Genomic DNA, 27,407 nt, shown 5'->3' on the forward strand with positions numbered 1-27,407 from the left:
AGTGTTGAAGGACTGTGGCGCCCATGGGCTCATGGTTGCTCAGCTCCCTCTGTTGTCCCTTCCCCACCACAGAGAAGCCGCTGCCAGGATCAGGGGCGTGAAAGGAGAGTTCTTTAGCCCCTTATCCCTGCTAGTATAGACAGTCTCCTGGTAGGAGGGTGTGCTGAGGGTGGCCTCAGGTCTTGAATCTAGGCTTGACGTTACCTGGCTCTGTGCCCTGCTGTCTGAACAAGGTCAGGGACCACAGCTCATACCCTCTGGGATTCTGGTAATGTATGTATTGTAGCATTTAGGCATGTGATGGCTATATCAGGAACCAAAAGAAATAATTTTGATGTTGAAAAGCAAGCTACAAATTACTTACTTTAATTAATTTTAAAACTTCTGGTAGACTGTCTCTTTAATCATGTCTTAATTTCTTCTAAAATTTGGGTTGTATGCCATTTTCCATGATTTATCCATTTATCTAAGAGAGTTGGCATCTCTAGGATTTCTTGTTACATGGCTACCTGAGACTCCTTAGCCTGTTGTGCTAATCTGTCAGAATCTTTTCTCCATGCATATTTTTGTCTAGAAAAATAGTTATTTAAAAAATTAACTTCATGGAGAAATAACAGCAAGGAGAAGAAGGAAAGGACAGATGTATATGACACCATGACTTCTATTAGAGCGCCCGTACTATTCTAGGCTCTGTAAGCAGGAAGAGAGATGATCTTTACCTGAGAATATCTTACAATAATAGAGATACAAAGTGGTTAAACCCTTCCTTTATTATAATGTGTAGTTGATTACTTTTGCCTCACTGTTACAAGTGTATGTGATGGGACCATTTCAACAAAATGAGTTGAGATCTTGAATCATTGTGAGCCCTCGTAACTTGGTATGTCTTGGTTTTCTGATATTAACAGTATAGGCTACTACAGACCAGGGCTGTTGGCAGCCTCTTAGATGTTGATTTAATCCCATCACATGCAGACATGTAATTAGACTATCTTTCTTATTGACTGCATGCTTTTGTCTCTTCCCAGATCATTCTAGTCTTGACTACCTTCCATGTACCACTGGTAATTATGACTTTTGGACAGTCCAAGCTATATCGAAGGTGAGATGTATAACATGTGGCTGGGGCATTGGCTGAGTAGCATATCTACTTTTATAGACTTGATGGAGTCTCAAAGCTGATTTAAAGGATCTTCTAGGCATCTTAAATTTTCACCAGACTATCACACTCAGCACATTGAGTGCCTACTTAACAACCTGAAGAAATATGAAAAGGGATCTAGTTCCAAGGAGATTAGGCTGACATAATTGAGTGGCAAAACAATAAAGGAAGATGAAGGAAGAGTCCATAGGGATTTGTCTGTTAATTTAAATGGGTATTTATCTGTGGGAAAGTAGCATAGACTTTAACCACCTTTCTATTTATTATGATTTTTTATATCCCTGCAATAGCACAAAATGGTTTTTATGTCCCTGCAATGGTTTTTACAGTCCTCACTATACCTCCTAAGTGAATGTGATTTATCTTACAATAAAATGGATACTAGGGCACCTGGGTGGCTCAGTTGGTTAAGTATCCAACTCTTGATTTCGGCTCGGGTCATGATCTCATGATTCGTGGGATCGAGCCCTGCATCGGTACTGCACTCAATAGCACGGAGCCTGCTTGGGATTCTTCCTCTCTCTTTCTCTCAAAGTAAATAACCAAGCATTTAGAAAAATGGGTACCTATTTTAAGCCCTAAACAGATTGTTTCCAGATCAGGAGGAGGTCCTCAGGTCAGACCTAACCCAAGTGCCTAATAGTGTTCACATTGGTAATGATGGTGGCTGGCAGTGTGTGTTCAGGAGTCATAACCTATACTGTGACATTCACAAGGTTTTAGAGTTGTCTTTTCAAAGATACAGGTTGTTAAATAGTAGGTTCTTTCCCGTAATTATAAGAGTCAAGACCAGCCAACTCTCAGAAATTGCTGATTGTCTTCTCAGTCATTTGTGCCTATCCCATTTTTCCCCAAGGGACCTAAAGAATATGACATCCCAGCAGATGACATAGAAACTACCTGTAGGACTCCCGGGAGCATTGTACTCTCTCAGTGTTCTTTATTTGACTGTTGGCATTCACTTCAACATGGAGTGAACCCATGTTGAAGCTCTGAGATGGATCATCCTAACCTCCCCTCCCTAGTAGGCATGATCACTGACTGCTGCTACTAAGCCTGGAGCCAGTGCTCTCTGCCCTTCCACACAGTGATGTTGGCTTAAAAATTTGCTAAGAAGGAATTGCCATCTGGAATTGTTGTAAGCTCCATAAAGGCAAGGTTCTTGACTAACTCGGGGTTCTCCAACAACCAGCCAAACAGCTGACTCATAGCAGGCAAGCAGTACATACTAATTGAATGAATGCATGTCTTGGCTTCTCTATAATTTTTAGGCTGATATTATTTTTTATTTCATAAAGATTGACAACACATTGTAGAATCCCAGTGCTAGAAAGGGCTATAATTTATAGGTGATTTTGTTTATTCATTTAGAACAGCGGTTGAAACATTTCAGACAGATGAAAAGTATCCTGTTTGGGAAAGGAAAAACTACATTTAAATAATTTGTAACTCTTTCTAGTGTTTAAAAAAACTTGCTGTCATAAAATCTTTCCATATAATACAGTTTTTCTTACCAATTTACATTTCATTATAAAAGGAATACAACCGTATTATAAGACATTTGGAAATTTTAAAAGAAAAAAGTTCACCGTAAGGTATAATCTTAATTTATTTGCAGTTTATTATCTTGATTTTCCCCTTTAATATTATTCGTATGGCCACGTAGTCTTGGGAAGCAGCATGGTGCAGGGTAAAGTTGCCAGATTCTGTTGGCAAATAGGCCTGGGATTGAATCTCAGCACTATCATTTATTTGCAAGCAGAATGAACAAGTCATTTAGTCTCCCTAAATGTTTTGTCATCTGCAAAAGAAAGATGATAACAATGGTCATCATAGACCATTACCATTACTAACAGTAACTGTTGCAAGTTATGCTTTGCAGTGGCTGGCGTGGAGTAAGAACTTGGTGGGGTCAGCTGCTGCCGTGCCAACAGCCAGGGATGGCTTGTAGCCAGCCTGTTCTGGCACTGCTGTACCAGTTGTTAAAATGAATTTGAAAGCCTCCTGTGCCAGTTGGTAAAAAGTGATTGCCTGCCCCCAGATGCTTCCATGGCTTCTACAAATGCACACATCCCCTTGCCGCTGCCAATATGCAAGTATTACTAACACCTCGTGTCACAGCCTGTACCCATTCTGATTGGTGAATGTTCATACCACGATACTTTTCATATCCCCTCTGCTGGTAACTCATCATTTTTGTTAGATTGACAGAATTTACTTAATCACTATCCTCTTGGAAACTCAGGTTGTAGCTAATTTTTTCAGGATTACTAATGCTGCTGTGATACATATCACACATGTATGTGTCATAGAAGGTGCTGATTTCCAGTTCATTTTTTAGTAGCAAATCCTCTCCTATTGATTCCAAAGAGCCATGTTGTGAAGGCTGTTTACTAAACTCTTCCTCCTCCAGGTTGAACTACCTTCTATACCTATTGTCTGCATCACTTATTTGCTTGCCTTCTGAATTCACTTTTTATTCTCTATGTTGCTCTTTAATCGTGTGGCTAGAACTGTTCCTGACAGGTTCATGAGTCATACCCAGGGGGAGTAAAATGTATTTTCATGACTCTTTTTTCCCATCCTTTTGCTTTTCAATTTTGTGTTTACTTTAAGGCAGCCAAAACCAAAACAGAAACAGTATCACTAAATGTCACTGTTAAAATGCCTACTACCATCTGACTCAGCCCTTTTCATCCTATACTTGTCTAGTCTTGTGAGAAACCCCTAACATACATTTTACCAGAGGGCAGTGCTATTTGTTTCTGATAGTCTCATGTTACTAAGGTTCTTTTGCTTCATGTTGCACAGCAGGGTTTTTGTTTGGTTGTTTTTTGTTTTTCCCAAGGTCATTTTGAATATTAATTATTTCCTCCCTGCTGTGAAACCTTTTCCAGAGTTTAGGTGGAAACTTTAAATATGCCTCGTTGCTTCTCCCCCTGGGCTGGCCTGGCTGCTGTGAAGTGACTCATGTTGTTGAACGTGCCAGCCAAGAGGCACGTGTTGCTTTGGAGGGGAGGGGGCAGTTTGATTAAGATGAGTCCTGAATAGGGGGAGGTTGCCCAACTGAAAAATAAAATAAAAGCCTTTTCAATCCACTCTGAGACTCTTCTGTTTTTTAAAGCTCCCATGATTATATTACTTACTGGATTATCTTTCCGTACCAAATCTTATGTGGTCAAAGGTTCATTTGGGGTTCAAAGAAAAGGCACTTTCCTCACATGCCAGCTGCTCTGAGTAGTAGGGCCCAGAAGCTCACAGGATTAGAAAGAAGCTTTGTTACCTACGCTGAGTTAGAAGGAAGTGTACGTTGGTCTTTAGGTTATAAAAAAGAATTGTGGGTGGGGCACCTGGGTGGCTCAGTCAGTTAAGCTTCCAGCCTGGGCTCAGGTCACGATCTCACGGTTTGTGAGTTTGAGCCCCGCGTCGGGCTCCATGCTGACAGCTCAGAGCCTGGAGCCTGCTTCAGATTCTGTCTCCCTCTCTCTCTGCCCTTCCCCCTCTGGTGCTCGTGCGCGTGCTCACTTTCTCTCTGTCTCTCTCTGTCTCTCTCTCTCTCTCTCTCTCTCAAAAATTAATGAACATTTAAAAAAAATAAAAAAGAATTATGGGAAGATTTGGGAAATAAATAAAAGCCCTAGGCATTAATGATTAGGTAAAATTGAATAATAGTATCTTCAATTAAAAGAGTTATATTTGAATAGTTTAAATTTTGATTCTCTGTTAAGGAATAATTTATATAATAGGTTGTAAAGTTCATTTGCCTTTTTCAAATGTGAAGTTAAAAAGGAAATAAACTAGATCTGTGGTAAACATAATTTGGTTTTTGGCAACGGAAAGATATTTTGCACCCTTTTGTTTTATGGCCTCTTGAGGCTAACTTTTCGTTGTAAGATCAACTTAGTGAGACACATGTAAGCATTATTGTGCATCAAAATTCTGTACCTAACTACCGCAAAACTGCTGCTATGTTATTTCCTATTGAGAGTTGTTCAACTTTTGGAAATTAGTAAGGACATCTTAAGAAATTTCAAATTAGGGGCGCCTGGGTGGCGCAGTCGGTTAAGCGTCCGACTTCAGCCAGGTCACGATCTCGCGGTCCGTGAGTTCGAGCCCCGCGTCAGGCTCTGGGCTGATGGCTCGGAGCCTGGAGCCTGTTTCCGATTCTGTGTCTCCCTCTCTCTCTGCCCCTCCCCCGTTCATGCTCTGTCTCTCTCTGTCCCAAAAATAAATTAAAAACGTTGAAAAATATATATATAAAAAAAAGAAATTTCAAATTAAACTTTATTCCATAGTCAGTATAAATTTTTGAGGATGTTACTTGAAAGGTAAACTTAAAGGTATACAACTGATATTAAAGTATAGTAAGCTGGCTTCTCTAAGACATCTTGTATGACATTGTTTTAAATGATATGCTTGGTTCAGTTTTCACTGTAGTAGATTATTAACAATGACTGCATATGCTACAAGGGTAGCATAAAGTCCATTTTAAAACATTTTACTGTTCTTTTTCCTTAAATAAAAAGTTTATTAAAATGTATGATGATGGCATTTTTGCTAAAACTTCACTTTTACAAACTTAAGGCATATAAAAATCATGAAAGTAGGTGGTTTTCATCACGTAGGAAATATTCCCATGAAAATACCTATTGCATTGCCTTGTCAACCAAAGCAAAATAAGGACACTGGATACATTCTCATGTTCCTTGTGATGAAAAGTTCTGGGACTTGGGGCACCTCGGTGGCTCAGTTGGTTAAGCATCTGATTCTTAAACTCGGCTTGGGTCATGATCTCACCATTGGTGGGATTGAGCCCCATGTCCGGCTCTGCTCTGACAGCATGGAGCCTGCTTGGGATTCTCTCTCTCCATCTCTATCTGCCCCTCTCCTGCTCGTGCTCTCTGTCAAAGTAAATAAATGAACATTAAAAAAAAAAAAAAGTTCTGGGATCTTATCCACAATATCTTACTTACCCTTTTTATTTTCCCACTTATATTTTCAAAATTTCTACAGAAAACCTGTATCCTTTTTTGCATAAGGATTAAAAAAAGAATTAAAAGACATTAGACAATTAGCATTAGACAATCGGGGTTAAATAAAAAGTCTTTTTTTCAGACTAATGTAAATTCACATTCTGCCCATTTTACTGGCTGGTCTATCTATGATTTGAGGTCTGTAATTATGTAGCCACATTTTAATATGCTACATTCTCCCTATTGGTCTTTTAACTGGAAATCTCAGTACAGCTGATTTTCATTTTTCTACAAAGTCTCCTTGAATGCTGAATTAGTGAATACTGAACCATTGCTCCTAGGGGAAAGAAAGAAAGGTTTAGGCTCCTACAAACCTCTGGTCACAACATTCATTTTTGTCAATTGGTTAGTACGTAACCTTGTTTTGTGTGTGCTTCTGTTGAAAGATACATTATTTAATATATCTTGATTCATTAACGTTGAGCTCACAACCAGATCCTCCCCAAAAGACGCTTATCGAACTCCTTTATTTTCTCCATGACGCACATCAAAGCCTTCTTGTGTGCAGGAACACTAGGTAGCCCTTCAACACTGTGCTAAGGGGCTATTTTAAACAGCAGAATAACCAACAAAAAATGCAAAAATGCAGAACGTGTGGTGCTAAATAGACTGTGAAGAAGACCCTTATTTGCAGTATTAGAGCTGGAACAAGAAGGCAGAGCAGCTCCCCGTTGGACCTCAGCTGGGAATGGGCACGCTGGGTTACTCAGATGTTCGTCACTCTGTGCATGCCTGCAAATGACTGCCAGAGTGCCATGAGTATTGATTTTAGGGTTACAAATACATTTGAGTGAGTAGTCACATTTGCACATATGGAGCCCGTGAACAATCAGGATATAGTGTGTAAGCTTTCCTGATTAGTGAAAAAGACAAAAGTGTAGTTATTTTTTTTTAAGTTTATTGTCATTGTTGCTTTTATGTTGCAATTTATAGCAACTTAATCATGGCAGAAATGAACTAAAGAAACAGAAAAATGGTTAGGCCTGAAAGCCAAGCAGACAAGGATATCTATGCTTGTTTGATTGTTGAGAAAATTAAAATGTAAGATTATCTGAGATATTGTAGAACTCTTATACTGTTCCATTTCATTAAATGTCTGCAGTTCAAATGCCTGGTATTACAAGTTCCAATGTATTGTAAATGAAAAGTGTTCAAAAACAAGGATGTAATTTTTGGCTGTTGACATTGGGGTTGAGTGTCAATATATGAGTCTTCTGGAAAAACCCCCTTTTGAGTCCTTCATCTTGCTAGGAATTTGCATGCTTTTACTAGAAGTTCCATGTGAGGATTACTTTTTTTTTTTTTTCATTTATTTTAATGTCTAGAGTTTTCTTGTTCTTTGGGGTTATTAGGTTATATTCCAATAATATTTTTATTTTAACAGTTTCTTGAGCTGTAAACACGTGCATATTGTTATGCATATGTTTACAGCACAGATACATGCATAAGTGATCATTTCTTTTTGGCAACAAGAAATTGGTTATTTTTTGTTCAAAAGACTTATTCCTAAAGCAGGTGGTTTCACAGGGTTTTGTTAACTTATCATTTGACTGCTGTTTATAATGCTATTCATTATCCTATGGAATTTGAAAATGGATTTATTTTTCAAAATGTTTCATTGTTTTCCTTTTCATGATGCATGTTGTGTGTGGATAAATGTGCTGATAGAAAATAAAATTACTTTAAAATAAAGTTTTGGGGCACCTGGGTGGCTCAGTTGGTTAAAGCGTCCAACTCTTGATTTTGGCTCAGGCCGTGATCTCATGGTCCGTTGTGAAATCGAGCTCCGCCTCGGGATCCACGCTGGGCATGGAGCCTGCTTGGGATTCTCCCTCTCCCTCTCTCTCTGCCCCTCCCTGCTTACATGCACACTGTCTCTCAAGAAAAAAAATAAAATAATAAAATAAAGTGTTACATTAAAATGTATTCCTTGGCCTTATGTGGTCTTAGCAGAACCCTACCTAAATCCTAGCAGGTTGATACTAGTCCATTGTACTCCAGTTGTTTTTTAAGTGGCTAAGGTCGTGTCACAGATGATTTTTTGTTCTGTGCATTGTTGCTTTCTCTTTCTGAAGGGCAGGGATATGTTTTGTTGTGCCAAGTTCTTAAAAAGCAAGCAGGCTTGCCAACAGGTTTGTGGAGGTTCCCTGGGGATGTCATGAAGGAGGGGAGATTTGTAAGCTGGTGATAAGCAAGCAACTACAAACTCCTTTAGATGGTTGTCTGAGCGATTGATGATATGTACATTGTAGAGCTATGAATTGTTCGTGCATATCCCTTGACCTGCTGTCTGGAAGATGATAACACTTTCTGTACTCCAAAGCCAAGGAAAGGGTAATAAAGGAATTGGTTGGGCACTGCCTAATCCCCAGTTTGTTTAGGAATCTTCCGTGTGTGTATGTTAAGAAATGGGAAGAGTTATTCAGACAACCTAAAGTCACATGTGATTTGCTTTGCATACCTATGCAAACACTCACAAATACTGCCTTCCTGTCTGCTCTCAACTTCCTCTGAGCCCATCTTTACTGCCAGGCCACAAGCCCTGGCAAGATAGCGGAAGACTGCAGGTTGTAAGAGAAAAACTCACAAATAATTAAAAGTTGGTCTAGTATGGGGCTGAGAGTAAGAGAATTGCTTGTAGTTTTACAAGAATTGTAAAGAATTCTTAGTTAACTAGAATTGCCCCTAGTTAACTCATAGACTTTTGACAGTTGCCTCCCGTTGAACCTCCTTATCTGTGAGGGTAGTCAGACAAAATGTCCCCAGTCCCTTGTATCTCTAATGTTCTGTGGTTCTGTGATTATTTGTTGAGGCTGCTACCAAAATTGTGCCATCTGTTAAGTCGTCTGTTCTGTTGGTGAAGACCACTGTACATTGCACTTATCACCGGGCAGTTGACTTGCAAAACATGGTGGTCTTCACTGATGAACATTTAGATTCAGTGAATGTGCAGATTTCACATTCTATGCCATGTTTTATCAGAACTGCACACAGTATTAAACCCGTCAGAGGTAGAGAGCTACTGATTTTTTTTGCTTTTAGTTTTCAAAATTGAAACGCGAAATTGAATACCTCTCAAAGACATTGTTGGAATGAACCTTGGGGGAAAGCTCTGACAACCCAAGAGATGAGATTAAGTGCGTTTGTTTTCCCTAGCTGTGTTTTGTGTGCTGCATGCACTAGAGGCCGGTACCTGGGACGGCAACCTCTGGAAGTGGGGGACTTTAAGACTCCTGCTGCTGAGTTTACAGCTTTATCATGTGTACTGTGCATTAACAGGTTAGTTAGGAGGCCTTTGGCTACATTTAGCAGACATCTCAACCCAAACTAGCTCAAATAATAAGGGAATTAATGGCGCATAACTAATATAGAAGTTATTCAGTCCAATGTCACAGACTCCGGAATTCCAGAATCCCCTCAGCAGTTCTCTCCATGTATGTTGGCTTATTTTTCAAGCTATACTCTCGTTGTGTCAGAATGCCTGTAGCAATTTTTTGCTTTGTGTTCACATATTACGGTGTTGGGTTTCTCACATTTTGCATTACTGACATTTGGGACCAGATAATTTTTTCTCATTGTGAAACTGTCCTGTGCATTGTAGGATGTTCATCAGAATCCTTGGCCTCTACCTACTAGATGCCAGTAGCATCTCACCCCTGAGTTGTTGATAATCATAAATGTCTCAAGATGTTACCAAACGTTTGCAGCTAGGGATGGGGGTGGGGGGCAAAAATACACTGATTGAGAACCACTGATCTAAAAGAAGACATCATTTTGTCAGGTGGCTATCTTAAGTGTAAAGAAATGTGTTTCCTAAAAGACTCCAAATTCCCCTCTTTGGTCTTATTGGCTCATCCTGGGTCACTCCCATCACTGGTAAGGGAATGTGATTTCCTTCAGACTAATCAGGCCCACCACCAGAGCTAGAGATGGAATCAGCCCCCCTGAGGCTGTTCAGGGGAGGATGAGCGCCTCAGCCAAGCCAGTGGGAAGGGGGAAAGGAAGGCAGGCAGGAGCCCAGCAGTGTCCTCATTGACCATCGCATTCTAAATGTGTCTTGTTTTTCTTCCTCTCAGTGAGGACTATGGAAAGAACTTTAAGGATATTACAAATCTCATCAATAACACCTTCATTCGGACTGAGTTTGGCATGGCTATTGGTCCTGAGAATTCTGGAAAGGTGAGATTCATTCAGATACATACGAAGTTGTGCTTGGTACCACACGCAGGCTGTGGATCATGTGGAATGATCCGGTTGTACACAGCAGTATATTTAGTTTGCTATCAGTGTATTTTTAAAATTAAACATAATTTAGTGCTGTTCATAAAATAACGGAATTCAGCACACAGGATTTTTATTTTATTTTTTTTGGTCCCTATTCCAAGATCCAGCCAAACTCTTTGTAATTATGTAGTGGTTGTTGGCATCACAATGTATAATCCATGAGACAACATTTTAGTCTTTGGGCAACTCGCTAATCCCAAACTGAGCAGGCTACGTTCATAGTTATGACACGCTAGCTCAGTGTAGGATAACATTTGTTACAAGACTAATAGTTGAGGAGTGCAGTGCACAAACTAATATTACTGTTTTTATGACTCTTCTTACTTTTGAAAATTTTCTTAACACCTGGTGGAAATGGTGTAAGAACTTCCTGTGCTTTCATAGTATTATATTCTGTATCTGAACTTTTTTCTTCCTGATCAGGTGATTTTAACAGCAGAGGTGTCTGGAGGAAGTCACGGAGGAAGAATCTTTCGATCATCAGATTTTGCAAAGAACTTTGTTCAGACCAATCTCCCTTTTCACCCTCTGACTCAGATGATGTATAGCCCTCAGAATTCTGATTACCTGTTAGCCCTCAGCACTGAAGTAAGTATAATTGAGGAACTTGTCTTGCTTTTTTGCATTTTTATAGGCTCAAAATATACTGTTTTAAAAGGGTGCTCTAGGATATGCTCTTTATTTTTTTTATTTTTATTTTTTCCAATTATGTCCTTTTGAAAATTTTTTTCTTTTTCTCAATATATGAAATTTATTGTCAGATTGGTTTCCATACAACACCCAGTGCTCATCCCAAAAGGTGCCCTCCTAATACCCATCACCCACCCTCCCCTCCCTCCCACCCCCCATCAACCCTCAGTTTGTTCTCAGTTTTTTGTTGTTTTTTTTTAACATATGAAATTTATTGTCAAATTGGTTTCCATACAACACCCAGTGCTCATCCCAAAAGGTGCCCTCTTTAATACCCATCACCCACCCTCCCCTCCCTCCCACCCCCCATCAACCCTCAGTTCTCAATTTTTTTTTTCAACGTTTTTTTTAATTTATTTTTGGGACAGAGAGAGACAGAGCATGAACGGGGGAGGGGCAGAGAGAGAGGGAGACACAGAATCAGAAACAGGCTCCAGGCTCTGAGCCATCAGCCCAGAGCCTGACACGGGGCTCGAACTCACGGACCGCGAGATCGTGACCTGGCTGAAGTCGGACGCTTAACCGACTGCGCCACCCAGGCGCCCCTGTTCTCAATCTTTAAGAGTCTCTTATGCTTTGGCTCTCTCCCACTCTAACCTCTTTTTTGTTTTGTTTTTTTTCCCCTTCCCCTCCGCCATGGGTTTCTGTTAAGTTTCTCAGGATCCACATAGGAGTGAAAACATATGGTATCTCTCTTTCTCTGTATGGCTTATTTCACTTAGCATCACACTCTCCAGTTCCATCCACGTTGCTACAAAGGGCCATATTTCATTCTTTCTCATTGCCACGTAGTACTCCATTGTGTATATAAACCACAATTTCTTTCTCCATTCATCAGTTGATGGACATTTAGGCTCTTTCCATAATTTGGCTATTGTTGAGAGTGCTGCTATAAACATTGTGGTACAAGTGCCCCCAGGCATCAGTACTCCTGTATCCCTTGGGTAAATTCCTAGCAGTGCTACTGCTGGGTCATAGGGTAGGTCTATTTTTAATTTTTTGAGGAACCTCCACACTGTTTTCCAGAGTGGCTGCACCAATTTGCATTCCCACCAACGGTGCAAGAGGGTAGGATATGCTCTTTATATTGGACTGCTTTCTAGTGACTTCTTAAGACATTGATTATGTATTTTTTGCATCTTTTTCCTATTTGGTAAAGGGCATGATTTTCATGTGCTATCTAGTCCAGATAAGTATGCTATCTAGCTGTCATTCCAGTTTTTTTTAAGTGAATAAATGTGTACTATCAGAGTAACAAACTAGAAAACAGTTTAATGTATTCATTCTTATGCTGCAAGGGACATGCATAAATTGTCAAATTTCTGATGGTCTTATTCCTTTGCTATGGCCAAACCACATTTTTATGATTTTTTTTTGTTAGTTCCCAGTATATAAAGCATATTGATTTCTGTCTTTGATACTCATGTATTAACTATCCAGAGTCTTAAATCTCTGCATCCCCTAGCACATTCCTCTACTGTTCCCAGAAACCTGTGTCCCTCCCTGACCCTCCCACCTCTCTTTTGAAAGATCCCTGGGGAACATGTGTCACTTTTCCTTTCCTAGAGGATCACTCTTCTGTAGCATGGATTTTTAGGGCCCAAAGTGTCTGAGTTGCTAGACTATGATAATCATAATTATACTTTACATTTACATGGCTCTCTCTCATCTTATTTCTGATTTCTTCTGTCCAGCAACATCAGATAGAAACCCCTAGGAGACTGGTTTAATATGCAGTTCCTAGGCCCCAATCCAGGTAGAGTCCATCAGTGACTTTTGGTTGTGAGGTGGCTAATATTTTTAACAACCTTCGCGGCTGAGCCTGCACACTAAAATTTGAGAGCCATTGCTGTGGTGACTATTCTGGGACAGAAACTGGACCATCAATGTGGACAAGCTGGGCTGGCACAGGGAGGGTGAAGGGCACTGGAAGAGCAGTCTGGGTTCTGGGCCTTCGGTGAGCAGGGGGAAGGCTGGAAGATTCAAGGAAGGTCAAAGTTAGGTTTAGCCAAAGGAGGCCAGAAGAAGGAAACTGCCCTGCTGGGTAGGCTTCAGATCTTAATGCAACAATTCCAGGAAGTTGGCCTCCAGCAGCTTGAGCTATAGGCCCTTCAAGGGAGCAGAGAGACCCCCAGAGGGATGGACAGAATCACCAGCCCCTCCTTTGACCACCTCATCACCAATACCAAGTGTCTTGAGATTATTGAAACATGCTATCCTCAGGAAGAGGTAGCCACGGTCTGCTTTTATACCTCAAATTTCTTCCAGTTAAGGATTAATCAGTGTGTATAAGATGGACCAATATGTACTAAAGTGAAAACAGGTGATATCAGATCCTTACCTATTTCTAAGTAGAATTAGGTACCTTAGAAATGCTGGGAGGTGAACATTACCAGAGGAGGAAAAGTTACAGAAGGAAGAATGGTGGATGAGAGTGGGAGAACAGTGGGGGTAAATTCTGCCCAGACCATCCTCATTTAATCTCAGCTGCACCAGGACATCTCTGTCCCACATCCTTTGGGTCTGGGCCCAGTAGGCTTGTGTTGTCGATATAGCTGACATTGTCCATCTTAATCTTACTAAGTCTCTGCTACATTTGAAAATACTGGCCAGTCTCGCCTTCTGGGAACTCAGTTGGCTTGGCTTTTAGGACTTCATTCCTTTGGTTCTTTCCTACCTTCTAACCATTCCTTCCTGGTCTCTTTCGTAAACTCCTGTCAACCTACCCTTGAGTCCCTACCGCTCATTTCACTGTGAGCAATCTCTTCCACGCTGACCATTTTAACTGCCACTGTAATTAATGTATAAGGCTCTCAAATCCATATTTCTGGCTTCCTCCTAAGGCTCAGATTCCTATCTCGCTGCCCCTCTATACTGCTAAAGATCTCTCTCTCTCTCTCTGCCTTACAGGAAAAACCACCCAGTTCTACTGAATCTAGTTTCTAGATTCTGGAGCCTATTCCTTATAGCTGTGGTGTAGGGCCTCAGTAACTCTTCATGAACTAATGTGGCACTACTTTTTCATTACTTTTCCTGCTTCTGAACAGAAATCCACCCCTTTCCGATTGCCATCCAAGTACTCCACCTTTAAAAAAGTAAAACTGAGGGCCCTCTGTGAGCTGACCCACACCTTTCTTCCAAGCATTAGTCCCTTCTTTCCTCACCTTGGAATTTGTGCTCCATCAGTATCTGAAGGCTTTTAGCTCCCTGCCCACCCTGCGATGTTGACTCGCCTTGACTAGTACTGGGATATATTTGTGTAATAACATCCCATCTTCCCATTTCCCTTCTTTTGGTTACACTGTTCATTATTTAATATTAGTTCAGCTGTCTTCACAAACCATCTCTCATTCATTGCCCCTCCCCTCCCTACTCTCACCCCAGAGACCATGTTTCTGTAACTTACCACATTGTATCAAACTTGTATCTGTGCCCCCACGTTGTGTCAAACTTCATATCTGCACCCCTTGTTAAACTGTGAACTCCTTGAGAGCAGGGAGCGTTATCTTCTTTGTCTTTGTGTCTCCTGTGCACATCTGGTACAGTGCCTGGCATGTACTGGGCACTCCACAAGCACTTGTCATTCTGAACTTCCCAAACCCTGACAAGGCCGCCATAAACCATGTGTATAGCGCAGACAGCTTATTGATGGAGCTTCCGTGTGTGTTTTTACTGTCCTGAATGATTGGATATGAATTATTAAAGGTCATATAAGCAGCTGCACAAGACAAAGCTGGAATTCTGATAAGTCATTTATAATCTTTCAGAATGGCCTGTGGGTGTCCAAGGATTTTGGGGGAAAATGGGAAGAAATCCACAAAGCAGTGTGTTTGGCCAAATGGTGAGTAACAGAAGACTCCATCTGTGCAGAGCCCTAAACCTTTCCTGACAGGGCTGCCAAAAGTCACATGAGTAAATATTGAGCACTTACCATGTGCCAAGTACTCTTCAGGGTGCCCTAAGGGATACAAGAGAAGGGGTATGACCCAGATCTTGACCTGGAGGAGCCTCTAATTCTGCTGGGGAAGAATACTTAGTCTCACTAAATGTTAGAATATAAAGTGTAAAACAAGGCACGTGACTGAGTTGCTCCTGCCTGCAAAGGTTTAGTCTCCATTAATGGTGACATCAGTTGGAAAGCATAAAATACAGCTTTGAGTTGAGGACTTACATACTTCCCTGTGCCCAGATTTATATTCCCTCATCTAGAGCTCCATTTCAGTCGTGTGGAATGTAGCACGGACTCAGGAAGAAAGCCCAGAGAGCTTCCAGGCCATCAGAGTCACACTGTCCGTGCACCAGAAATCCTTCACTTCTCTTGCTGGGCCCCCACCCCCACCCAGTGCCTGCTTAAGATGATGCAGTGGAGGAGGAGCCCCTGGGTGGCTCAGCTGAGCATCTGACATGAGTTCAAGCCCTGTATCAGGCTCGCTGCTGCCGGCACACAAGAGCCAGCTTCAGATTCTCTGTCCCTCTCTCTCTCTGCCCCTCCCCCACTCATATTCATTCATTCTCTCTCTCTCTCTCTCTCTCTCAAAAAAAAAAAAAAAAAAAAAAAAGTGCCTGGGTGGCTCAGTTGCTTAAGCATCTGACTTCTGCTCAGGTCATGATCTCTGTGCTGACAGCTCAGAGCCTAGAGCTGCTTCGGATTATGTGTCTCCCTCCCTCTCTCTCTGCCCCTCCCCTGCTTGCACTCTGTCTCTCTCCCTCCAAAATAAACAAACATTTAAAAAAAAAAAAAAAAAAGCCAGATGATGCAGTGGAGGAGTTCTTACTCGGGAGCAGATCACCTTTGTCCTAACTGTCTAGTCAGTGGCTTAACCTCTGGCTTTTGTGAAAGGAGATTTACTGGGGGAGTTTGGGAGATTGTTGAGCAAGAATTGTGTTAAAAACCTTCATACCTCCCAAATTCTGATTAGGCTCACTCCCCTGTTTAGAACCTCTTTCTTCCTTCTCTTTGACTAATTTCAACAAACTTGTTAATGTAACTTCCCTGTGGATAGCAGATTGGTGCCAGAGGTGGGGTGTGTGAACACCAAGAGCAAGCACACCCAGCCTGAGAATCCCCTGCCTGAGAGCTGCATGGAGGTGGGGGGACTGTAAAAGCAAGAGAAACAGAAGCTGTAACAGGATGTGATTATTTGGTGCCAGATCAAGAGAGCACACGTACCTCAGTGACTTCTAATGGGAACACTGTGTTACAGTTTCCTGCAGTTGATGTTCGTGAAGATGACCCATAGTCCAAGGAAGACTTTCATATTTAATGTCCTCGACTTAGGGAGTCAGGGAAATGTGTAATAGAGACATTTACTGAAATTAAAGTATTAAAAAATATCGCTTGAATAAAATGGCCTTTTCCCAGGAAACACTGGTTACATGAGGTTTTTACAGCACCACCAAGGGACACATGCCACGTCTACATTTGTTCTATTTTTTTTTTAATATTTATTCATTTATTTTTGAGAGAGAGCATGCATGTGCAGGTGAGGGAGAGAGAGAATCCCAAGCCAGCTCTACACTGTCAGCACAAAGCCCAATGCAAGTCTCAATCTCACGAACTGTGAGATTATGACCCAAACAGAAATCAATAGATGCTGAACTGACAGAGCCACCCGGGCACCCCATTCACTGTGTGTGTTTCAGTGAACTGTGTTTGTGCCTTATGTGGTCTTATCAGGAAAGAACTAACTTTTATTTATTTATTTATTTATTTATTTATTTATTTATTTATTAAAGTTTATTTATTTTGAGAGAGACAGAGTGAGTAGGGGAGGGGCAGAGACAGAGGGAGAGAGAGAAAACCCCAAGCAGGCTCTCTGCTGAGTCACCTCAACCGACTGAGCCACCCAGGTACCCCTGGAAGGAAGTAACTTTTAAAGTAACTAAGTTAACAGATTGCTTCACTCTTGATGGACCTAAGGTACATAGGGTGTTACTATAGTAAGACTCTAGTAATTTTGGTCATTAACACTCACTTTTATGGGAGCTCCGAGGTGGCTCAGTCAGTTGAGCATCCGACTACTGATTGAGGCTCAGGTCATGATCTCACACTCCAGCTCCCACATTGGCCTCCAGGCTGAGCATGGAGCCTGCTTGGGATTCTCTCTCTCTCTCTCTCTCTCTCTCTCTCTCGCTTTCTCTCTCTTGCTCTCGCTCTCCCTCTCCTGCCTCCCTCCCTCTCTCCCTCTCGAAAGAAATAAGCATTAAAAAAAAAAAAAAGAAACCATAAACTCACCTTTACATATGTATATCAAATCACCACAGTATGCACTTTAAGTGTTGTCAGTTATACCTCCAAAGTTCAAAGAAACAAACAGAAAACTCATCTTTAAAAGTGAAAGTTAAGGGGTGCCTGTCTGGCTCTATTGGTCCAGCATGTGATTCTTGTTCTCCATGTTATGGGTTTGAGCCCCACATGGGGTGGAGAGATTACTTAAAAAAATTTTAAAGGTAAAAATTTATTTTTGAAAGGTATTTTGTGTTCTGTATAATATTTTTTATTTTTGTAACTCGTTTTTCTGATTAGTGTCTAAATATAGGATAACTGGTCTGCTGGCCACTGTTACCTCACCTTTTAGATGTTTGATTTCTAGGAATTGATAGCCTGCAGTGCCAAAGGAACATGCTCAGACCCAGCACCTTCCGCTGGTGCTGGTTGATAAGTACCTTCAGGGTCTGAATTGACACCTTCCGCTGGTGCTGATCTAGAAGTACCATCAGGGTCTGAATCAACTTTCCTGAAAATTCCCTTTCCAAATTCGAATTTAAATAATTCAACCTCTGACCTTGCTGTCTATTTGAGATGAAAGAACTAAGTTACTTAGCACATGCAAAGCATGGAACTTCGTTTTGAGGGGAAACAACAGAGCACAGAACTTCACACCTGTCCTAAGAATGCGATAATGTAATAGGAGAGAGAAGACATAAACTGGTGGATTAAGATAATTAAATAGGAGACAAAGGAATGCCGAGTGGTTGGCACAGAGTAGCACAGTGCCCTGAAACAAGGTTTCTCAACTTTGGTGCTAATGGCGTTTGGAACCAGACAGTTCTTTGTTGTGGGGGAGCTGGCCTCTGCATCGCAGGGTGTTTAGCAGCATCTCTAGCCTCTGCCCACTAGATACTGGCAACAACTGCCCATCCCCCAGTTGTGACCACTGGAAATGACCCGGGGGAGCAAAATTGCCCCCAGTTGAGAATCACTGCTCCAGAATTTTGCAGCAAAGAAGCTTTCCAGTTGGAGTGCCAGGAAAAATTTCATAGAAGAGCTAGATTTTGGGGCGCGTGTGTGCCTCAGTCACTTGGGCATCTGACTCTTGGTTTTGGCTCAGGTCATTATCTCACAGTTATGAGTTGTGGGTCATGGGTTTGGCCCGCATCAGGCTCTCTGCTGTCTGCGTGGGGCCTGCTTTGATCCTCTGTCCCCTCCTCTCTCTCTCTGCACCTCCCCTGCTCATGCTCTTTCTCTCTCTCTCTCAAAAATAAATAAACATTAAGAAAAAAAATTTTAATAAAAAAAAAAAAAAGAGAGAAGAGCTAAATTTGAAGCTGGAGCCTAAAGATTGTGAGGGTAAGATTTGGTTACATGAGAGAGAAAAGCATTTTAAGCCAGAAACAGGAACAGCAAATGCAAGAGGCAGATTTGGAGAGAGTAAGTAGGCCAGTCTGACCCGCTGAAAGAGTCCACGTGAAGAAGTAGTGGACTGGGGAAAATCCTGGGGCCGGGCTGGGGGGAACCTTGACCAGCGAGGCTGCGAGAATCTGGCATGCAGCATCCCCAAAAGCTGTCTCAGCTGGCGCCTGCAGATGGAGTGTGTCATTAGTAGACTTGCCTGGAGCTCGTGACTGCAGTTGACAGCAGTCTTGAACTGTGTCTTTTCTGTCTTTGCCTCTTTGTAGGGGGTCAGAAAACACCATCTTCTTTACCACCTATGCAAACGGCTCTTGCAGTAAGTATATTTTAGTCCCAAATAAGAGTGTCCTGTTGTCCACTCATGGTTGTAAGAAGTAGAAACATCAAAGATCCTTCCATTGTCCTGTGATTTTAATAGCTAAAGATAACTGGCAATGATTTTTAAAATTTTGAAATTACAACCAGATTCAAATTTTAAAAGCACTGAGCCTAGATCAAATAAAAATGCAAGCCACATACAGAAGCAGTATACTTAATTTTAGTAACGCTTATACATAAAGTAAAAATTAGACTACAAACAGTAACAAGTTGAAGTGCATAGTGATTTCTGCAAAAGAGCATGGAGGTTGTGTTTGTGTTGGTGGAAGTTGTTAGCTGTCCAGTCCATGGCTCCATTTCATTTATCCATTCATTCATGTGAGCACCTGCAGTAGTGTGCCAATCACCGTTCTAAGGACGGAGAGAGCAAGACACCCAAGGCCTGCTCTCATGGGGCTTGAATTCCAGTAGGGGTGTTAGATGATCAGCAAGAAAACCAGAAACTCAAGACTACTTAAAATAAAATAAGATTGTTTCCAAGCATGAAGAAAGCAAAACAGGATGCTGTGGCTGTGACACGTTTATATAACACTGTATTTTAATTAAGTAAGCTTTATCTTTCTATCCAGTGCAAAACCTCACCGTATAAAAATAAAACCCCATGTTAATTTCCTATGCCTAATGCTGTGTTATTTCATATTGTTACTTGATTAACATGCATAAGATTAAAAATCCTTTAGCTATAAAATTAAGAACATTCTAAAACAGTTGTTTTGAACTAGGGGCTCACCAGTATATGCAATTTTTATTAATATTTTGTCTTGTTTAAGAAGCTGACCTTGGGGCACTGGAATTACGGAGAACTTCAGACTTGGGGAAGAGCTTCAAAACCATCGGTGTGAAAATCTACTCCTTTGGTCTTGGGGGACGTTTCCTTTTTGCCTCTGTGATGGCTGATAAGGTGGGTATTGCCCTTTTATTGGCGATTTCTAATATTCTGTAAATATGTCTCAAACGAGTCCCTTTTACTGCTAGGACTGACAGAGTTTCTTGCCTTTTTTGCAACGTTCACTAAGATTTGGAGGGAGTCTTCCTAGAAGTTGACTGATTCTTCAGGGCTACTCTGTAGCTCAGCCTGTTGTCACCACATGACTTGTGGTACCTGTTCTGGGATGTATGGCCCCAGTGTTTGGACTCTACTCAGACATGGGCATCTGAAAAAAGCAGTCCCATTTGTTCATTATCCAGTAATGAAATAGTGACATTAATTGAGTACCACCTATATTCTAGGTGCTATTCTAGGTCCCAGGAATATAGCAGTGAACAACACAGATAAATGTCCTGCTCTCAGAGCTTATATTTAAGTAGGGAATTGGATCGACACTAAACTAATAAATACGATATTATAATATCAGTTAACAATTAAAACTATGAAGAAATCTATAGCTGAGTAAGGAAATAGAATGCATTAGGAACTGGAGCAGTGCTATTTTAGATAGGGTGGTTTGGATGGGCTGTCTGAGACCTGACTGAAGTGAGAACTTAGCTCTGTGTACATTTAGGCTGAAGAAACAGTAAGCACAAAGACCCTAGGATTGGAACATGCTGGAAATATTGAAGAACAGTGAGAAGGGCAGCATGGCTGGAGCACAGGCAAAGGTGGTCCAAAGAGGGGGAGCCAATGGCCTTTATAGGTCACGATTAAGAGCTTGGCTTTTTTTTTTTTCTTTTAATCTGTTTATTTTTGAGAGAGTGAGTCGGAGCGGGGCAGAGAAAGAGGGACAGAGGATCCAAAGCAGGCTCCAAGCTGACAGCAGAAGCCTGATGCAGGACTTGAACTCACAAACTGAACCGTGAGATAATGATCTGAGCCAAAGTCGGATGCTTAACCAACTGAGCCACCCGGGCACCCCAAGAGCATGGCTTTTATTCTTCATGTGTTGGAGAGCTCTGAAGGGTTGTTAGCAAGGGAATGGTGTAAGTTGGCTGCTCTTTTGACAGAATAGGTAGGTGCAGGAACCAATAGCCTGACAAGGGGCAGGAATGGAAGAACCAAGAGAAGCTGGGAGGCCATGACAGCAGTGAGAGAAGATGGAAGGTTGGACCAGGCTATTAACATGGATGAGAGAAGAAGTGGTAAGAGTGTGGATATATTGTTAACGTGTTGCCAGTAGGATTTGCTGATGGATTAGATGTGGATTGTGAGGGAATGAGAGGAACCCAGGATAACTTTAGTCTTTGGCCTGAGCAACTGGGTGAATGGTGGTACCATTTACTGAGATGGCAGAGACCACAAGAGGACCAAGTTTGTGGGAGGGAAATCAAGAATTCAGTTTTGGGTATGAGATGCCTGCTAGATATCTAAGTGGAAATGTTGAGTAAGCATTTGGGTATATGAATCTCTCCAAATTATATGGTATATATAAAGCTATGTGACTGGATGTTATCTTCTGGAGGCCTGAGCATGGGCCAGAGCACCCTAGTAATGCTGAAAGGTTGGAAAGAGATGAAAATCCAGCAAAGAAGACTGAGAAGGAAGGACCAGGGAGGCGGGGAGTAGGGCAGGGATTCCACGAAAGCCAAGGGGAGAAAGTGTTTCAAGCAGGAGGAGTGATCTGCTGTGTGAAACTCAACTAAAATACGTAATTAGATGAGTCCTGAGAATTGTCTACTGGAGTTGGCAAAGTGGAAGTTGTCAGTGACCTGGACAAGCGTGTTTTCATCAGAGCACCGGGGTTAACGGGCTGATTACAGCGGGTTCAGAGAAAGGGGGAGTGGAGACACGGAAGTGGACACAGTAACTATACATAACTGTCTCAAGCAGTTTTGTGATCATCTTCCCAGCAGCCCTAGGAGCTGGCCTCTCACCTCAATTTGTATTTGAGGAAATTGAGTAACTTGCTTAGGGTCACCCAGAGATAGAACCCTGGTGGAAATCAGACTGACTGCTTCCAGAGTTAGCCTCCTACTCTGTACTGCTACTGTCTAGTGTGTGCTTTTTAATTCTAGTTTCTACCTGTAACAATGAGTAAGACCGAAAGTAAACATCTAGGTATAAGTTAGAGATAGGTTAAATGTACTTGTCACTAAATTTTAAAGAGTATTTAAGGGGCGCCTGGGTGGCGCAGTCGGTTAAGCGTCCGACTTCAGCCAGGTCACGATCTCGCGGTCCGTGAGTTCGAGCCCCGCGTCAGGCTCTGGGCTGATGGCTCGGAGCCTGGAGCCTGTTTCCGATTCTGTGTCTCCCTCTCTCTCTGCCCCTCCCCCGTTCATGCTCTGTCTCTCTCTGTCCCAAAAATAAATAAAAAACGTTGAAAAAAAAATTTAAAGAGTATTTAACATAAGGAAGCCCTGGGACTCATTCCTGTGCCCTGGCTAAATATGTCTAGTAGCTATTTTAAGCTATTTATCTGAAAGGAGGTGTTAATTGCCTACCTAACAGACTCCTTTCAACAGATAAATACTCCCTGATCAGCTCCCCTATATTAATTTCTGCCTCTCCTTGGCCTCTTCCTAGCCTGTGCATGTTCCCTTCACTATGGCTGTTTAGAGAGACTTCCTTAAAGAGGAGACGTGTCACATCTTGACTTCCCTGTGATCTCCCAAGCATGAGTTTCGTCTCCATTTTCTAGACTCTTAATTGTCTCATTCTTTGGGTTATGCTAGGACTGTCTCAGAGGGACCTAACTTTGGTACAGTAATCATTTTAAGAATTATCTGAGCAAGCATAGCGAATGGCTGTAAAGCCAAACTAAAGACGACCCCATCATACCCTTAGCTCTATTGAAGAAAATGGGAATGTCAGAGGTTGGGAGAATTACATCATACAGGGCCATACCAGAATGAAGAAGCCAAAGAGGAAGCCAAGATAGCCTTGCTTACAATAGAATGGATTGTTCCATTGCCTGGAACTTTGCTAGGGGTTAGAAATTGCTTTGGTGGGGCGCCTGGCTGGCTCAGTTGGTTGGGTGTCCAACTTTGGCTCAGGTTATGATCTCGCGACTTGTGGGTTCAGGCCCCACATCGGGCTCTGTGCTGACAGCTCGGAGCCTGGAGCCTGCTTTGGATTCTGTGTCTCCCTCTCTCTCTGACCCTTCCCTGCTCGTGCTCTCTCTCTCTCAAAAATAAATAAACAGGGGCGCCTGGGTGGCGCAGTCGGTTAAGCGTCCGACTTCAGCCAGGTCACGATCTCGCGGTCTGTGAGTTCGAGCCCCGCGTCAGGCTCTGGGCTGATGGCTCGGAGCCTGGAGCCTGTTTCCGGTTCTGTGTCTCCCTCTCTCTCTGCCCCTCCCCCGTTCATGCTATGTCTCTCTCTGTCCCAAAAATAAATAAAAAACGTTGAAAAAAAAAAAAAATTTAAATTCAAAAATAAATAAACAAAAAAAAATTTAAGAAATTGTTTTGGTAATTGGTACTAGGATGTGTCATTTATAACAATTGTACCCAGTGAAGAAATGGAGAGTGAGACTTACAATTATGAATAATAATGTTCCTATTCATGTCGCTGCACATGGCATCTTAGTGGAAATTGAAACATTAAATATTGGCATTTGTTCCAGGATACAACAAGAAGGATTCATGTATCAACAGATCAAGGGGACACGTGGAGCATGGCCCAGCTACCTTCTGTGGGGCAGGAACAGTTCTATTCTATTCTAGCAGCTAATGATGACATGGTGTTCATGCATGTAGATGAACCTGGAGGTAAGAGCTTTTTTTAGTGGCCCACCCTTGAACGCATAGAGATTTAAACTTCAAGTTCTATTTTGAGCTTCCTTCTTACGTGTTGACATTTCCTCTTACCCCTAGGTTTTTATTAGTGTCCTACTGAATACTCTGTCTTAGAGATACTGTGTAGTCTCTGTTAAGAAGGCCCCTTCTTTTGGCTCTAGAATGTGGTTTATGTGTATGTCCAAGTATTCTAGAGCAGTGCTGCTCAAAGAATGGTCGGAGGACCGGTGCTATACGGTTTGCAAGCTCTTTGTTGCCAAGTAAGCACCAAAGCAATAGCAAACATTGAGAAACTCCTCTTACCATTTGACAAAGTAATTTTACATCTGTTGAATCTAATCATTAAAACATTGAGGATTAGATTTTGTATTTCACTCTTCTTAGGATTAATTTTTATTATATTTTACAAAGGATCGGTTTGTGCCATAATAGAAATTTAAAAATTGATCCTTCACCAGGGCGCCTGGCTGGCTCAAGGGAGTATGCAACTCTTGACCTCGGGGTTGTGAGTTCGAGCCCCATGTTGGGTGGGGAGATTACTTAAATAAATAAAACTTAAAAAAAGAAATTGATCCTTCACCACAGATAGTTCAAGAAGCATAGGTTTAGAATATAAAGATTTAGAGGTATGTATGATATAAATCTAAGTGCATTGCCTCTGCCACCAGAATATATCTGGGAAGGGCTTTTCTGTGGCATCTGGTTAATTCATTCAACAAACAGTATCTACCAGACTCCAGGCACCAAGCTGGGTAGTAGAATTAAAGGCGGACATGAAAATCATGAGTATCAAACCATGATTAATGCTCAGGTCTGTGCCTACATCATGAAGAGGGACAGTTGGCTAATGTATGCAGTCAGTCAGCGATTTAGTCATGTGTATGGTTGGACTGTTGTTTTTCTCTCTGTTCCCTCCCCGCAAGACTTACTGTTTTTGTTTGTTTGCCTATTTCAGATACCGGATTTGGCACAATCTTTACCTCAGATGATCGAGGCATTGTCTATTCCAAGTCCTTGGACCGACATCTCTACACCACCACAGGTGGCGAGACGGACTTTACCAATGTGACCTCCCTCCGCGGGGTCTACATAACAAGTGTGCTCTCAGAAGGTAAGTCTGGGCACAGCTGTCCTTCAGCTGAAAGTGTTGGGAGTCGAGACTTTCAGAAACAATGGTGGTCCTGTCCCCCCAGTACTGTTGCTTGCCTAGCCGGCAAGCCTATTCATGTCAATACTGGCTCTTCATTTTACATCAGTTATGGTAAATAGAACTAAAAAGAGCAAAGCAGCAGCAGATAGAAAGAAAGATTTTTTGGGTTCTATGTTGTGTAGAGGAAGTTTTAAATAAATGAAAGCAATGAGTTTTCTATATTGGGAGGTTTAGGCCTAGAGGAATGAGCCTGAGTTTGAACCACTTCCTGCTTTTCTCCTTGTAGAAGGCACAGCTGTAGCCGGCCAGCGTTCCTCTGGTGTTCTGCTCCAAGGTTCTGCAGAGCTCACCTTTGCTAAGGCCCAGTTATACAAATAAACACATCACTCTAAAGTACAAAGACTCTTAAGGTTTTGTTTTTAGATGTATTTATTTTTTTTGGTGGGAGGTGAGAGGTTGTTTTTATTGGTAAAGATCTTGCAGTGGTCGGCAAGGTCTTAAGCAGTACTGACCCGTTTCCTCCCACCCCTCTCCCCTCCACCCACTACATTCTGGTCACTGCAGCCCTCTGCCAGTCGTTAAACACACCAGGCACACACATGCATGGTTTAGAGATTTTCAGGGACTGTTCTCTGTTTCCCCAGATATCTGCAAGGCTGACACCATCCTCCTTCCAATCTGTGCTCATATGTTGCTTTCTGAATAGAGCCATAGAGCCTGCCATGACTGTCCCACTGGGAGCTTGTCTGTCCTCCCCTAGTCACACACGCACACACACACACACACACACACACACACACACACACTCAGCCCCTCTTTAGCAGGGCAGGATTTTCCATGGCACTTATTTTCCAACATACTATATAATTTACCTGTTTACAGCATCTGGCATTTGTCTCACCCTGCTAGAATGTACATTCACCAAGTTTTATTTCTGTTTTGTTCACCAAGATAGTCCCGAAGGCTCACAACAGTTTTCACATAGTAGGCATGCAATAAATATTTATTGACTAAATGAATTGTCCTTCATTTGCTTTCTTGTTTGATTTTCCTTGGGAAACTCAAAGCATATTGTCTCTGAATTTAAACTTGCAATAGTTTATGTCATTAAGAATAGAGAACAGGGAAGAGCATGTAGAAAAAAGAGAAAAGGTATAGGAGAGATCGGGTATGGGGTAGTGGAAAGATGAAAATTAGGAATTACTGAGCCAGACTTAGGCACATACATTCAAATCTTGAGAGTCCCTATAACAAGCCTGGTATCCTGGCCTTATCCGAGTAAAGATTGGGATGCCTTCCCATTGTAGATTTTACCTTGAAGGCAAGCAAGCAAGGAAGGAGAATGGACATTAACCTGTTTGTGTTGGTAAGGAGAAAAAGGGTATTTTTTCAAGAGTATCAGTCTAGATGATTTCTGGAATCAGCTGAGTCCTATTCAGGTGGGAAGCCTTCTTCAAATAGCATAGAGTGCTGCTCAGTTACTCACCAACACTGAGCTGTTTTGTTGGATGTTACAGGCTTGTAGGACTCTAGAGTTCTAATGGCATTATGTAGCCCCAGGAGCGAGAGATGCCATGGTAAACTGAATTTAATAAGGTACTTCCGGTCTATCAGACTTAAGACCGTTCTTTTCCCATTCAGATAACTCTATCCAGACTATGATCACTTTTGACCAAGGAGGAAGGTGGAAGCACCTGAGGAAGCCTGAAAACAGTGAATGTGATGCTACAGCCAAAAACAAGAATGAGGTGTGTCTTACTCCATGTGTCCTGTGCAGCCATTGTGTCCTGCTCTGATCGGTTTCAGGCCTTTGAATAATGAAGTTTTGTACTTGATTAGTGACCACAGCTGCTACAGGTGGAAAGTTTGGAAATCAGAGTAATGAAAGTAATGTAGAATGTAGGAAAAGGAAAAGCCAAAATACTATGGACTATTTGTCTTTTAAAGAAAAAACTAAAGGCTAAAATTTTGTGTTTTACTAAACCACTGAATGAAAACAGAACGGAGGATGGGCCGGTAATCAGTTAAGAGTCAGCATGGCAACTATGAGACTTAAGGAATTCTACGTGACGCCAGGGACCAGCCATTCATGAGCAGTGCAAAGCCGTGCTGGCCAGAAACAAACAGAAGAGAACTTGGCCTTCTCTTCCCCTCTCCCTGGGCTCCACACAGCCAGAGGGTGTGGATGGTGACACGGTAGGGCCCATGAATGCCAGAACTAGCCCCTCTGAGGAGAGGCTAAGAATAGAGATACAAAGGCATTGCTCCAGGAGATCCCAGGTTCCAGGAGTGATGGGTCTGGACAGACAAGAAAAAAAGAAAAGAGGAACAAGTCTTGTGTCTGGCTCTTACAGAGTTTGAGAAGAGTTTCGGGGAACCCTGGGAGTTTTCCTCAAAAAATGACAG

The 27,407-nt window shown here is 41.9% G+C and overlaps 1 protein-coding gene across 2 annotated transcripts in view; it reads left to right on the top strand.

The window, feature by feature from the left end:
• Positions 1-27,407, top strand: part of SORT1 (sortilin 1) — a 67,969-nt gene that overhangs the window by 23,007 nt on the left and 17,555 nt on the right. Inside the window, exons 3-11 of one of the 2 annotated variants that reach the window (XM_058716300.1) lie at positions 1,029-1,102; positions 10,272-10,374; positions 10,903-11,067; positions 14,937-15,010; positions 19,069-19,118; positions 19,951-20,081; positions 23,680-23,824; positions 24,807-24,962; positions 26,643-26,749. In XM_058716300.1, the coding sequence (XP_058572283.1) occupies positions 1,029-1,102; positions 10,272-10,374; positions 10,903-11,067; positions 14,937-15,010; positions 19,069-19,118; positions 19,951-20,081; positions 23,680-23,824; positions 24,807-24,962; positions 26,643-26,749 (1,005 nt within the window). The remainder of the gene's footprint in view (positions 1-1,028; positions 1,103-10,271; positions 10,375-10,902; positions 11,068-14,936; positions 15,011-19,068; positions 19,119-19,950; positions 20,082-23,679; positions 23,825-24,806; positions 24,963-26,642; positions 26,750-27,407) is intronic. The other variant, XM_058716301.1, reaches the window with a different exon arrangement.

This window comes from Neofelis nebulosa, chromosome 2, assembly GCF_028018385.1.
Source record: "Neofelis nebulosa isolate mNeoNeb1 chromosome 2, mNeoNeb1.pri, whole genome shotgun sequence".
In the NCBI taxonomy this organism is placed as follows: Eukaryota; Metazoa; Chordata; class Mammalia; order Carnivora; family Felidae; genus Neofelis; species Neofelis nebulosa.